At 44.5% G+C, this 14943-nt stretch overlaps 1 protein-coding gene across 1 annotated transcript in view; it reads left to right on the top strand.

The window, feature by feature from the left end:
* Nucleotides 1-14943, top strand: part of Rgl (Ral guanine nucleotide dissociation stimulator-like) — a 158721-nt gene extending 143778 nt beyond the window's left edge. The window contains exon 14 of the mRNA XM_075699469.1: nt 12051-14943. Coding sequence (XP_075555584.1) covers nt 12051-12214 — 164 coding nt within the window. The 3' untranslated portion in view covers nt 12215-14943. The remainder of the gene's footprint in view (nt 1-12050) is intronic.

The following is a 14943-nucleotide window of genomic DNA, read 5'->3' as shown; positions in this document are numbered from 1 at the left end:
GCTATGTACGCAGCTGCAAGAATGCAAAGCTTATGCCATCAGTGGGAAAAGCCCTCGTTTCGTCACCAAGCTGCATAAACAGACGGTGCGTTCGCACATTGTTGTGGTCGTTTTGTAATCAAGTTGACTGCGTGCAGCTTGCATCTGGGACATAGCCTTTTAAGAATGCGAAATTAACGAAGTGCGCTGGGCGTGAAACGTCAACGGAACATGACGCTGAGCTGCATTCTGTTCAAAATGCTGCAATCGCAACTATTCAAGCGCGTAACTTCGAGAGTTTGATCACACCCCTAATTACAGAAGAGAAAACTTTTTTGTGATGACGTCATCGTCATTCAGAAATACGGAAAAGTTAGTCATAGGAGCTAGCACACCATTTTACCAGCGACATTTTCTAGTCGTCTAGAATCAACTGATCGAAGGGGCAACGAATAGCAGTAAGCCAGATGTGCAGCTTTCCAGCTTCATCGCCGCAGTTTCAGGCCTGCACATCTTCATGAATGGTGTCAAAATAGCCAACATACGATTATGCTTTTACACCAGCCTGTGGAATACCGTGGTGATAAGCTGTTCATCTTCCACTATAAAGTGTAAGAAGTCGCAGGAGTAATATGGGCTGTTGCTGAAGTCCGACAGAGTTCAGTACACTGTACGCCCGTAAATGCAGATGCTTGTTCACACATTCGGCTACGTAAGCACGTCATAGAAACTCGCCTTCGAATGCTGACATTGTTGTGCTCGTTTCTTGACCTGCTAGAACAAGCTCGTGAACCGCACCATGCACTGCTAATGTGTCCTGACCCACAAGCACATATTCGGAGATCGATTAACATAATTAGGCGAAACTCACACCTACACCGCCAAGCTCATTATATGCACGTTCACACAGCACATTCAGTGAAACATTTAATACTAATTTTCTTGTCGAAGCGGAACCACAAGCGATAAAACAAGGTACCTTAACACAGCAACCCTCAAAACCGGCATTTCAAACCATCGTTAGCGGGCTAACAATGCCCAATAGGTCTGGTACAGAAAGAATTAATTCTCCACTTCGTATCGACAAACCCGGCCGTAGCACCCTTTAAGTCGTGGTGTGAAGGGGCATCGCATTTTTTCCTGACTGTGCTCGTGAGAAGCCTCGAGCAAACCCATCTCCGCAACATACAGACTATATCAGTTTAAATTTGCATGGTATATGGTAAGCACACGTGCGTTGGACCTTGTGCCAAAAGTGCTTGCCGCTGCGCTAAATTGGCTTTTTGCCTGCGCCAGGACCTGCGCTGAAAGATGAAATGGCTGTTCCACCACTGTGGCAATAAAACTACTATCCTTATTTCGTATAGCTGTGCACTAATTTTCTATTGCAATTGATGCTTTGCCTTTCAGGCGAAACTGCTACTTTTTCAGCATAATAGCGGGCTTAGCGGAATAGCAAGTTCGAAATGTACACGCGCAGAATGCTTAACGACCCATAGCATTTAGCATACACATGCTATTTCTCAGATTTAATGTTACCGTCTTTGCATGGTTTACATAGTTTACATAAAACATGGCGGTGGTCCCAGCCGCTCGTTCCTTTTGCACAAGAGAGATGGGGAGGGAGTGAACATGCATACATGTTCACTCCCTCCCCATCTGAATGTGAACAAGCATACAAGGGGAAGGGGGGACACCCGCCTCTAGGAAATCGTCGCCGCTGGACGATGAAAATGACGGTGATGACAATGATGGTGGTGACGAGGACATCGCAAAGCATGTGCAGGCTTAGCAGACGAACTAGCAACACAAAGTTCATTCTCCAGCATGTGTGTCAGAGTATACGTCAGATGTTTTTGCAATCACATGCCCAGCATTGTTTACATTCTTTTTCCCGCCAATCTTGTTGCTCTCTGAAACCGAAACTTGGACTGGTTGCTACAAACAAGACTCCAAGTAATTACCTGTTGTGTTCTGAAGTAAAGGAGGTGTTGTGCCTTGATTACTGGGTCATTAGCTACTTATTAAAGCAGAAAAAAAAACATTGAAATTTTTGTGTCAGTACTCCTTAATGTACGCCTGAGTGCACGAGACACCGATAAACCTACGAACCTTACTTGGTGTAAAGTACCTAGATTTTCTGCTTTTTAAAGAAAAGATATCTAAGGTATATCCACCTTCCTGGTGAAACTAGATTTTCTTTTTTCTCTCGGGACGAATACAGTGAAACCTCGTTAAACCGTAGTTGGCCGGAGCTCGAAAAAAGCACGTACTAAACGGTATTACTGCTTAACCGAAATAGCATGAGATCGCCCACTTACCTGTCAAAAACGGAACTCGGAGAGAGTAAGATGAAAGGGGGAAAAAACATGCAGTATTTATTCACTTCGCACGACTAAAGTGTTATTTTCATTTGATGCCATGGCAGCCTAGCAGCGACGACAGCGGCCTCGAACTTACTGAAGCTGCGAGCCAGCTTTTCAGCCAGCCCCCTCTTCTCAGCAAACACTCATGGCAGATTCCTCGTTGGAGTTACGTATTCTTCGTGCACGTGCGCGGTAGCACTGCAGAAGTCACGGGGCGCCTTTTTCGTTGCGGGGTGCTGTTCTCGTTACGACGATTGCATTCATGAGGCTGACGTAACGCGCAGCTTCTGCCACTGTCGGGCCTGAATCACCCGTGCTGTCGCTTTCCATGTCGTCCTCATCACTGTCACTAGTCGACACTTCGGCAACAACAGAGGCAACTATGGCGAAAAGTCAAACCTCGTAGCCGACATCTCTTCGCGGTCACAGCAGTGCTGCCGAGCAACTTCTTCGCATTCCAAATGCCACACACTGTAGTCAACAATAGATCCCTGTCGCATGCCAGCGCCGACTTCGTGTCACATTCGATAGCACGAACAATGTCTCATTTTTCTTCTATGCCGAGCACCCAGCGTCTTTTTTATCCGAGCTTCAGCATGATGCGAGTCCTTGTTTGCACGACACCACAACAGTCTCTGGCACTGCGCCCAAATGATGTTGATGTGGCTTGACGTGCAAATGCACAGGGCGCTTGGAGGCCGTTGTTCAAATCTCTAAGGCTTTGTTGTTCTGCCTGGCCTCTCCGAGTGAGACGACGCAACACCGTGCTTGCACGATGAAAAGTGGAAACACTGTGTTAACCGATACATATGCAGTAAGCTGGTACGGTTTATGCGGATACAAAACACATTATGTTCAATGGCCAATGAGTCGGGGATTTGACTTTACTACTATTAAAACGAAACTGCTGTTTAAGTGCGTACAGTTTAGCGAGGTTTTACTGTATCTGTATTTTGTTACACTTTTGCTTTTAATTTGTGGGCACCGGCTGCGGCCACCAAGCACGGTCAGCTGTGGCGTCAGAGATTTGCGGCGCTGTGTGACGCAACACGTGCAAATCTCGGACACCGTGAGCCACGTTGATGCATTGCTCTCGCCACAATCAGCACCGCATGCGCTGGAGCTCATAACCTCCCTATTATGGCCCGATCTTCTGGCAATTTGTTTATAAGTGCTTACTAACACAGTTCTGTCCACCAGGAGTGCTCTGGGAATTTGTGAATTTGTTTTTAATGTGGACACTTTAAAACCACGAATTAACAAAATTTGCGATTTAACAAAGTTTTTTGCTGTAAGTACAATTTCGTTATATTGAGGTTCGATGTAGTATATCTCGAATTAATGTTGAATCACGAAAAAGAAAGAAGGCACATATCGAATTGCATAGTCAATATCAGAAAATTTATTGCAAATTTTGTGCAACGAAACACGGTGCTGCACATGCTCGGGAGTCTACTACGAGGGCTTTTTTTTTTTTTTTTTTTTTTTTTTTCTATGTGCGATCGGTCATGAGAGGAAAACCACAGTGAAAATCAAAACTGTTTTATTTGGAACATTTCGATACACTTTCCCTCTACTTCTCTACATAGTGGCCGCTCCGATTTTCCTATACCCTCGTCATAGAAGTCAGCTGGCTGTGCTTTCAGCCAGTGCTGTCCGTTGGTTTGCAGTTCGTTGTCAGCAGTAAAACTCCTGTCCTCCTAGCGAGCGTTTCATGTGTGCAAAGTGATGGTAATCACTTTGCACACATGAAATCAGGCTGGTTACACATGGTAATCAGGCTGCGCTGTGCGGCCGCGCATTGTCATGAAGAAGGACAGTACCTGATGACATTCCTTTCCGCTTGTTCTGAATTGCCTTTCGTAGACATTCAAGAGTCGCACTATAGAAGGCTGCAGTGATGATTCTGACACGTTCCATGAATTCCACTAAGAGAACGCCATTGCTGTCCCAGAACACAGTAGCCACACACTTTCTGCTGGAGAAGGTTCGCTTGAACTTCTTTGCTTTCTCTGAATCAGAATGCATCCACTGTTTAGATTGCGCTTTTGTTCCTTCAGTTTTGAAACAAATCCATGTCACCTGTGACGATTTTCTTCAAGAAATATCCATCATGGTAGCGCTGGAGAAACGTCAAGGTTGCGCCCATATGCGGCGTTTTTTGTGATGGACGGTCATCCTCTTGGGAACCCGTGTCGCACACAGTGTGTGGTACTGGACGCCACGGAGTAAGACATTTAGGAGGGGAAACTCCTGTCAGCGCGAGCGAGCGCGGGCGACCAGATAAGGTCACAATTGTTGTATGCGCCGACGGGGCCGCATACAGTGGCAGCGCCATGCGGCGCGTCGGAGAAGCCGCAGCGAAAAAAAACAAAAAATGCAGCGCCTGGGCAGGCGACTCCGGCGCGCTCTCAACGGCGGTAATTTCTTTCCAGGCCGCCAGGCGCCGCCAGCACGATAACTGCTCCGCGGACGTGTGACTTTTTCTGGTCGCCGCAAACAGCGGAGCTTCCACTCCTAAATGTTTCTTGCTCCGTGCTGGAGGCTCACTCATGGTGGTATAGAGAGCTGACCATGAAATTTCTGGAGACGAATCGCCCTGATCCGCTCACTGAACAATATCATCAGTTGACACTCTCTTCCTTCCCTGCCTGCCTGCGTCATTAACATGGTGTCCCACTTCTAAGTTCCTGCACCATTGCCGCAATTCGCTGTCACTCATGAAAGTTTCACCGTACACGTTAGTCATTTGTTGTTGAATTTTGGCTGCATTGCACCCTTCAGGATGTAGAAATCGAATGACGGCACGCACTTCACACTTAGCGGGAGGCTCTATTGTTCGAGGCATGTTTACACATGCTCACTGCGCGCTCAGAATTGACAGCTGTGACCTCACGTGATCAATGGGCATACACTGTACAACACATCTGCATACAGTGTTATCGGATTGTCACTGTGATTTTCATTTCTCAACCAATCAGACCTTCAAAAATAAAAATAACCCTTGTAGCATTGCATAACAAGAAAGTTGCAAGCTATCAGTAACTTGGGTATCTAGGAGCCAAGATGTAAAGGGTGGTCTACCCTTATTAAAGGGAACACCAAGCCAGTATGCCAGCATTGATTACAGCTCAGTTTTATATGAAGGTCTTGAATTTTTTTTATCAGTAGAACATCTATTAACCCATTTACCACGCAGCTGGTGCGGAGCAGGCCAAGCTGGAAGAGGCCAAAGTGCAGGTGGTTGTTGCTACGCCGGCTGCCTTTAGAGTGAATTTTCTGACAAGTTTTTTTCATAGATGGCAGCACACTACAGGCTTATTTTCTGGTTGTTTTGGGTTTTGCATACTAGACATACTTGTCCACACTTTCATCAGGAGTTGCTAGTAAAACAGTAGAAAGCTTCCCGCTTGCCAGATTCCACTCTTGTTGCAACCTGAGTACCAGGATCAAAATAAGCGCACAGGCTTCCAAGTGGGCTCGTTTTTTTCTGCACATAGCACTAACCTCTGTGCAGCAGAACCCTTCAAGCTGTTCTTAGTTTTCAAGGGATAAGTAAAAAAGTAAGAGGCATTTTAAGTGCAAAAAACAGATGCACTTTTGCAGTTCCTTGCATGTATTAATTTTTTTTTTGTACTCACTATATATATATAGCTTTTTTACTGCATATGATGCAAAAGCTTTCTTGTAAACAACATAAACCAGACATTGTGCAAATGCGATGTCTGTGCAGATTTTAGAGAAATTTTCTTGCAGCACAGAACTTGCTGAATGAGGCAGGAAAATGTACCATGGAACACCAGGCGCGGTGGAGTGCTGAACGGGAGGAAGCAAAGGGTTAAATAGAATCAAGTGCTTTTTCTCCTCTGAAGCTGAAGTAGTGAGGCCATGTTATACTGAATATTTTGAGATCTTCAGTTTAATAGAGGACCTCTATTTTGTGGCAGTCTTTTATTGCAAAGAAAGATTTCCTGTTTTCCTCCAAAATACAGAAGTGTTTTCCTGGGCAGGTGGGTTTTGCGGGTTATATCGCCAGCTCGTGAAAGTCAATCTGGGCGACGGACAAAAGCGTGGACCATACATTACGTGACTCAGATCACCACTTTGCGTGTGTCAAAGCGTATCAGCAACAGCGAGCTCACACACCAGCAAAGAGCCATCATGCTCTGCCTGTGCATAGGCTGTGTGTGGACAGGCGCCCTCTGGCAGCAGTTATGACTCGCTAGGACCAGTGCCTGCTCTGATTGTGGAGCATATGAAAGCTTAGAGCACCTCCTGCTCTGCTACCCTGCACACCGCCAACTCTGCCTACATTCAGGAACTTGCAGCTTGCAGCAGACTCCAAGACTGCGTTGCTCTTGCCTGAGAGCACCACGCAGTCTTGCGAAAGGGACCACGCCAACCTGGTGACCTTGCTGGAGAAGGGTCTGGAATCGCGCATAACACTGTGGCCAAGTGACACGGTGCACAGCACCATGCTGTAAATCGATGTTGCGCATACATTTGTCTATTTCTTTTCTTGTAGATTTTATGTAGTCATTTATTTCTTCCATTTCATGTGTTGTCATGCATTTCTTTTAGTGTAGGTCTTCCATTAGTACTTTTTCATATTTTCTACATGTCAGTGATATTGTAACTTTCCTCTCCCTATTTTTCTCTTCATTTACATCTTTCTCACGGCTGCGGGATCGTTCAGGTGTCCACTTAGGAGTGAGACAGTTACAACTCTTTCTGCCTCTTTTATTAGAACAAAACTACTTCTACTGACCATCATTGGCGCTGCGCAGATTGGCTACATTTGTGCCCATGGTAAAGAGCATGGAGTCTTTTCATTGTTGAGTTCAGTGTTATATGCCACCTGTCAAAGGTTCTGAAATTAAGAGCTACGGCAAATTCACAAGGCACCCCTCCCCTCTTCGTGTCCATCAGCCGTCCGCGCAAATGTCTGGTACTGGGCAGTCAACGCGCTGGTCACATGACGCTTCTGCACCCGCCGTGTAAATCTAAAGCGAGCCTTGTGAGGGGTTGCTCGAAGCTACAAAAAAAATACCGATGTGCATCTATGAGCGGTGCCAGGAATGAGAGGCCGCCTTATGGTGTGTCACGAAGACTGTGTTGTGGACAACATTAGCGACATCCTATACACTTGTTCGCATTAGCAAGGCGATTTGTCGGCACTCTGAGTATTGTGCAGCTGCAGCGAATAGATCTGCATTGCTTAAACATCGGTTAGGCCTAATGGCTTCACTGACAGCTGTTGAAGCGGCGGCGTTTGGATCCACAGGCATGCATACCTAGTTCATCTGTGTGCTTAAACTCTAATGTGGACAGTAGTGCAGGAGATGTCCAATCATTGTTTCGCTAGACTTGAGTATATATGGGCATGGCAACTGTGCAAAATGCCCTGCTCAATTTGTCAGCCACCTGTGAGTTCGAGCAGCAGTTCATACAGAACAAATTTGGCCATGCATGCTACTAGAGTTGAGGAGCAAGCCCTCCAGTCCATAGAGTGGGGGTCCCCATAATTCAACTCCTTTTAATTCCTCAGAATGGTGAGAGTTGAACCATTCCCACTCCTGATGTAGCTGTACTGGTCAGTTCCATTTCTCCTATTCCAGTAAATTATATCCTTTCTCTATAATTGTTTACTACTTGTGCTTGCATACCTAGCGAGAAAAAACATGTTTTTGAAGTCTGAGCAATGTAACAAATAATGTTAGGTTTTTCACACATGAAAAACACGCTTTGTGGCCAATGACGCGTTAGAGCATTGTTGCCTGTAATCTAATTATTGATCATTCAAATGGAGCAAAGTACACAATACAGTCGCCGACCGTTTATTCGGACCTCACAGGGACTGCGAAAATGTCCGAATAAACAGGTGTCCGAAAAATTAGATTAGCGAGAAAAAACATGTTTTTGAAGTCTGAGCAATGTAACAAATAATGTTAGGTTTTTCACACATGAAAAACACGCTTTGTGGCCAATGACGCGTTAGAGCATTGTTGCCTGTAATCTAATTATTGATCATTCAAATGGAGCAAAGTACACAATACAGTTGCCGACCGTTTATTCGGACCTCACAGGGACTGCGAAAATGTCCGAATAAACAGGTGTCCGAAAAATTAGATTAAAAAAAAAAAGCCTTTATTTCCACGCACTTATTCGGGCTCGGCAGTAGGCTTGAAGAAATCATGAATGCGCCGTTGCACGCTGTTCCGTTTACGCGCGCAATCAGATAAGCCTGAATCTCTGAGAGGGTCATATGGTCACTATAGGCGGCTGAAAGCACAGTCACTGCTTGTGCATGCTCTGCATGCGACGGCAGCATAGCACATGGTGCGTCATCTTCAGACTCGGAGTCATCGTTCGGCGGTGCAGCAGAAACCTGACGAATGATCTCGCCGTCATCGAGTTCTGCACATGTCAATACAGCAGCGTGAGCACCTGTGAAACTGTCAAATGAGACAGTGTGCGGAACCACTGCACAGGTCTCGGCATAACACTTTCGGCGTCAGTAGGGTGCACATCAGAAGGTGACAAATTCTAGGCTCCCGGCACCCGCTTGCCGGCATTCCCCAGCGCAGTCTGTGCGGGCACTGTCGGTGCCATTAGACACTTGATGCTACGTTTCCGTATGCCACGTTGCATCACCGCAACCTCGATACAGCACACAAAGCAAACATCACCACGCCGTCACGCCAATACCAGTCGCACAAACGAAAAACGTGGCCTACTTGCAGCGTCGTGCACGAAGAAACAAACAAATCAGCTGCTGGATTGTCTTGACATGACTTACTAAGCTGAGACCGGAAATGCTGTAGCCACGAACCAGGCAGCAACGATGATGATGAGCGGGGATTTGCAGTAGCGTCGCTTCGTGGGGCAGCAAGGAGGCTCCGTTCAAAACAAAAATGGCGTTCAGCAAGTCGAACCAGGTCAGAGTTGGTGCATGGTGTTTTCGATCGAGTTGGCTCAAGGAGTGTCCGAAAAATCAGACGAGAGGTTGCAAGGTGTCCAAACTTTCGGCAGTTGTTATACATTATGGTCTATGGGGAGAATAGTGGTGCAGCGAAGCAGACCGAATAATCGAGCATGTCCGAATTTTTTTCGTCGGAAAAATCAATCAGCGACTGTAATTTTACTCTGTCCCTTGTAGTGGGTGAGCGCAATTATTTGAGGAAGAAGCAGGCAAGCAAAATTAAGATGGTGGTCTTCAAGGAGAATGCTGCTGTTGCAGTAAATGAGCTCAGAGCCAAAGGAATCACTGAAGTGTGACGCACATTTACTGGCATATCAATGGGCACCATTTCTCAGCACACTTCTCTGACCACCTGTTATCCTGCCTCCCTATCTTTTCTCTTCATTTGCACCTTTCTCACTGCCGCAGGATCATTCAGGTGTCCCCTGAGGTGCGAGACAGTTACGAAAAAGTGTCCAAAAAAAGTGTACGAAAAAACATGGCATGATTTCAATGTCAGCATGGACTCGCATTGGGTGCAATAGTTTGCGAGATGGCCATTTTTCACCTGCATCCCTTTGTCGTAGGAGAAGCATGCTCTTGCTAAATTGCATAAGTCTTGGCTACTCAACTCCTTAACTAAATGTTAAGGACTTCACTAAAACTGGGGAGTTAACTCCAAGTAAAGGTTGCTGTGCTAAAATGCACTTCAACATTGTAATGAAAAGTTTCCAGGTCACGATAAGTGTAGAATGTGCAGACTACTCTGCTTAATATAATTACCGTATTTACTCGATTCTAACGCGCCCTCGATTGTAATGCGCACCCGTTTTTCATGACCAAAAAGAAAAACGCCCTCGATTGTAACACGCACCCGTTTGCTGTGACCTAAAGAAAGAAGTCCTTTACAGTACCACACACACCTCATTCTTTCATACAGACATACAACTTTCTGTCATTTGAAAAAAACAGATTTACTCCCAAATGCACTAAAGTTGCGATAAATAAAAAAGTCACAGTTTCGCGCAAAAGGCAGAGCATCAATTATGATAGCAAATTAGTAGACAGCTATACGAAAAGTAAGGATAGTAGTTTTATCAGCTGTATTAACTTTTAAACATTCGTTTATTAACTAAATTAACAAGCATGGAGTCACAGGTACGCAAGCATGAACATGTCTCACTCAATGACCACGGAAACTCTTTAAGCGCTGGAGTGAGGAAGTGCAGTAGCAGAAGCGAGGGAATTTACCTTTGTGTCGCCTCTCACTTCAACGCCAACTAAGAGACGTGAACACAGCATGGTGCGCCTAGACGCGTAGACGCTTGTCTCTGGCGCAGATCGCTTTCAAGATAGAGGCCGCGTGGCCGCGCCGTACGTAGCAGCCGCCAGTGTAGAACGCCTCTCCTGTTTGCACCAGTCCTGCGCACAAGCTTCAGGAACTCTGAACGTCCATGATGCGGCCCGATTTCCGTCAGTCTCCACACACGTGATCGCTTTCCTTTTAATTGCGGCATCGTGATGAACTCGGCATTTCTTTGCAGTCGGCACTTCCATGCTAGTAGAGCAAACGCAGAATACGGGAAGACAGACGGTGGACTAACCTAAGCACACTTACTACAACAGATGGAGGAAGCTATGGCAGCTAGGCTCGAAGCGCGTACGAGGCGGCCATTTTGAAATGCCGATGGTAATATGGTAACGCAGATTTAGGGTCGTACTCGATTCTAACGTGCACGCAATTTTCGGACCCGTTTTATCGGAAAAAAGGTGCGTGTTAGATACAAGTAAATACAGTACTGCTGCAGAAGTAGTCATTCAGTATCTTATATCTACCTATATATAGGTACTGAAAGAGCAGTGTTGAGTAAAAATTGAGAAATGCAGTAAATTGGTCAAGTCTAGTTTAGTGTAATTGGCAAATTTACTGGTTGTGTAGTCTCGCTTAAAATCTCTGGGACTGTGTGTCCATTTCATCCAAACTCCATTTCGGGATCTCTGGCTCCTATTCCATTCCTATTCCTCGTGCCAGACTGGTGCTATCATTCTATTCTAGGTGTTTGAAAATGTGGAATGATACCGGAATCATACTAATTCAGGAATTGCCACTCTGCAGCTATGGTTCAGATTGGATCATGTGCATGGGTGTCATCTGCAAGTGCTCAGACATAAGTTTGCCAGTAAAGACATTTCAAATGCGCAGGACATGACGTGGTTCTCAGGATAGGAATTCCGTGCCTTCACTTTAAATGAGCTACAAATATGTGTATCTGTCTATCCGTGCAAGTCAGGGGAATACGTCACGCACATATCCAAGTGGTACAATGTTTCTGCATACATTTCTCTTAGTGTAACATGAACCCAATAATTTTTTAATTTTTTTTAATACCAACAGCTAGCAGCAGTTGTGCATTCAGTGGCAGGCTCTTTAGTTCATCACATCTGATAAGTCTAGTTTTTACAGTCCCTTTCTGATTTAATTAATAGGTCATTTGCACTTTATATATGGGGGTTATGACAGCTTTACCTAGCATTATCATGTACAGCCTATCGAAAAGTACAGGGCATTCAGCCATTGTTGCCAATGGCCATCTGCCGTTTGCTTCTTTTGCAATAGGCTGTACATAGCTTTGTAAAAAGGACACTGTTAAGCCTAGGTTCTGAAGTGGGAATGCAATGTGACGTTTCAAAGCCTTCAGTATGTTGAGTTCTAGTGCTTATTGCTGCAATATCTTGCCTTGCAGAAATAGTTTTTCCACCTTCAGCCAACGTATTCTATGCACTCAGCACAGCTCATGCCCTGAACTTCATTCTTCGCCAGAAGAAGAGCGAGCCAGCCTCCCCTGTCAGCTCCAAAAAGTCACGCAAGCCCTTTCAGCTCAAGTTGAAGTTGCCAAGTGGCACCTGAACCAGTTTCTACCATTCAGAAAGGACTGCTTGCATTGCTCCAAATGAAAGTACATCTATTGTTCAGACACCATGAACTTAAGCAATACATGGTAATGCGCAAGTCATCCTTTTGTAGAGAGAGCATCCAGTCAGCAAAGACCCCGTCTGGGATGTGAAATCAAACATGCTTATATTCTTTGAGGTGACCTTTGGTGATACATTGCTTGAAAAAGAATTTAGGCAAGTTTTACTGCTGCTGAACTTTCTAAAGATGTGGCTCACAAAATTGTGGAAAGTTATTTACTGCAGTCAGCTGTGATGTCTAAAAGCATCGAAACATGGCATTTGTGACGTTTGTCATTTCAACATACTTTGGTGTTGACCTTAGTGCCTTCTTGGCTCTGAAAGCATGTTGAAAATGGCATGTGCCAATGAGTATTGTATTTTTATATGACATGTAAATCAAACTTCATGCATACGATTATGGCACTCTAAAGTTCCAAGTAGTGCAGCATCCTTATTAAGCAATTGTTCATCTTGTGGTCAGAAGTCATGCGAAATTTGAGGATAAGAAAAGACAATAATGACTTTCATCTGCCATTTTTCCTTCCATGTGGCCAGATTGACCTTAATCATAAAGACCTTTCTACACCATTTAATGTTTTAAGTGCCCAACACTTTTTTTTCAGTTATGCCAAGTTATTTTCCCTTGACCATTGTTTTTGTTGTTAGAACTGTCCAAGGGTCAGTGGCTTGTGGCAAAACAGCAGGGAACCATTATTAATCTGCAAGCTTCGCCACCCTTTATTATTTCATGCTGTAACATATTTTGCACGTTCTTACATTTCAGAGTCTATTTTCTGTTGCACTATTTTGAAGTGTGTCGATGCATCTAAGCAAATTGTGCAACTTTGCCTGCCTTATTACATTTTTTTTTTCTTTGTTTCATCTTGTGAAGTCCTCTGTACATAGTATTCTTTTTTATTAATTGTCACCATTTTAACGAGTTTTTCTGCTCTTAATTTTTGGCCTGGTCCCAGACCAGCAGTCTGGTCCCAGACCAGAGCAACAAAATCAATGCTCACTACACACAGCGATAAGTGTTTTGACTGTGTGAGAAAATGGTAACATCGAACAATTGCGGGACTTGAGGCATTCCAGAACTTTACCACTACCTGCCCCAATACTAGTGCATATCAGGATGAACTATAGCTTCCTTTTTATGAACTGAAGGTACTGGTTTCTTGTGTGTTGGTGTGGTCATCTTGAAGGAAAACTTCAATCTGGTTACACATCAAGAAGGCAGGGCCTTTCATCGACACTCCCGAGTGCCTCTTAAGCCCTTATTTTACACTATTGCCTTGTGGTAGCTCCAACTCCTTTATATTATACTCTCTGCAGTTCTGCAAGCTGGCAGGCACATTATAAGCAGAATTCTTGGTTTCAGTGTGAGGAACTTTTTTCCAAAAACGCAGTGCTTGTCTTTTTCTTAAGCTTACGACTTTTGTTTTCATGTTGTTGCTGTGATATTTGGTGTTATTGCTGGTTATTTTCAGCTGTTTGTGTATGTTCATGTGTTCGTTTTTGGGCAGATGCATTGGAGCTTCACAACTTTATTTCTGTTTCTTTTTCTTGATCCCTTTGGGCTGTTTCCAAAGGCTGTTTATTGGTAGTCAGCCACTTATCAGGGCAAAAGTACGGCATACCAAAGAGCACAGAAAGTTGCTCTTCATTGTACTTGTATGACTGCTGCCTAGAGTCTGCTCGCGCTAATTGTATATATTTTGTGTGTACAGCTGCAATTCTTTATTCATTTTTTTTCTTCTGACGTAACATAAACAAGAGGCATCAAGCAGCACAAAGTTGCTTCTTCCTTTAGTATCACAGTTGTGGAACAGCTCTTGAATTTGGTTGATGCTGCTATATGCTCTCGGATGCAGTGAAGCTGGCTGTGTACAATTATTGTTTGAATCAGCATTGCTTACACTAAGTTGTACTTTTAAGGAATATCTTTTCCTCTCTGATAATTATTCAAGTACTATGTAGTTTAAGTATGTGAACAAAAGTAGTAAATATAATTATGCATTTTTTGGAAAGGAACAAATGGATACAGAACGGTATATTTGGAAAGCTTCTCTAGAGATGTTGAACCTTTTCAAAACCCTTCCTATAAAAGTTGTCTGCAATAATGCAATACATCAAGAGACTTTGTCTCCCTGCGGCTGTATGTTTGCTGCCATCAAGCCCATCTTCCCACCATCTGTGTGCTTACAAACTTGGGGCACGCACCACTGCGAGGGTTGGACAGCACACGGAAAGTGATTCGTGTGGCCTTAATTTTTCAACAAGTAGCTTTTACTGTTTTTCTTGCATGTTTTATTAAACGGAGTCACTCAAGGTCACAGATCACACTGCGTCTGTGCAGTGTATGTATTCTTTGGCTCCCTGCACATTACCACACTTCTGAATGGCTCGTTTGAAATAGCACAGGCAGCTTGTAGCAGTCATTTTGCACTCGACTGTCGTATACGTGAACCAGGTGTGGAATGTGTTTTGCTGTGGAACCAGTATTAATACCAGCCAGCAGTCAGATGCAGCCCTTTCTGTCTTCCGGGCATATGTGACCTGGTACTTCTCATCCACAGTTAAATGTTAGGTGCACACTTCCCCGCGTGCCTTTTGTGCTTTGTGATAATTGCGTGGGCATCACATTGTGCGTGAAAGAATAAACCTTGTCAACAATTGGCA

Source organism: Dermacentor variabilis, chromosome 1, assembly GCF_050947875.1.
Source record: "Dermacentor variabilis isolate Ectoservices chromosome 1, ASM5094787v1, whole genome shotgun sequence".
In the NCBI taxonomy this organism is placed as follows: Eukaryota; Metazoa; Arthropoda; class Arachnida; order Ixodida; family Ixodidae; genus Dermacentor; species Dermacentor variabilis.
This window is presented reverse-complemented; position numbering and strand designations above follow the sequence as displayed.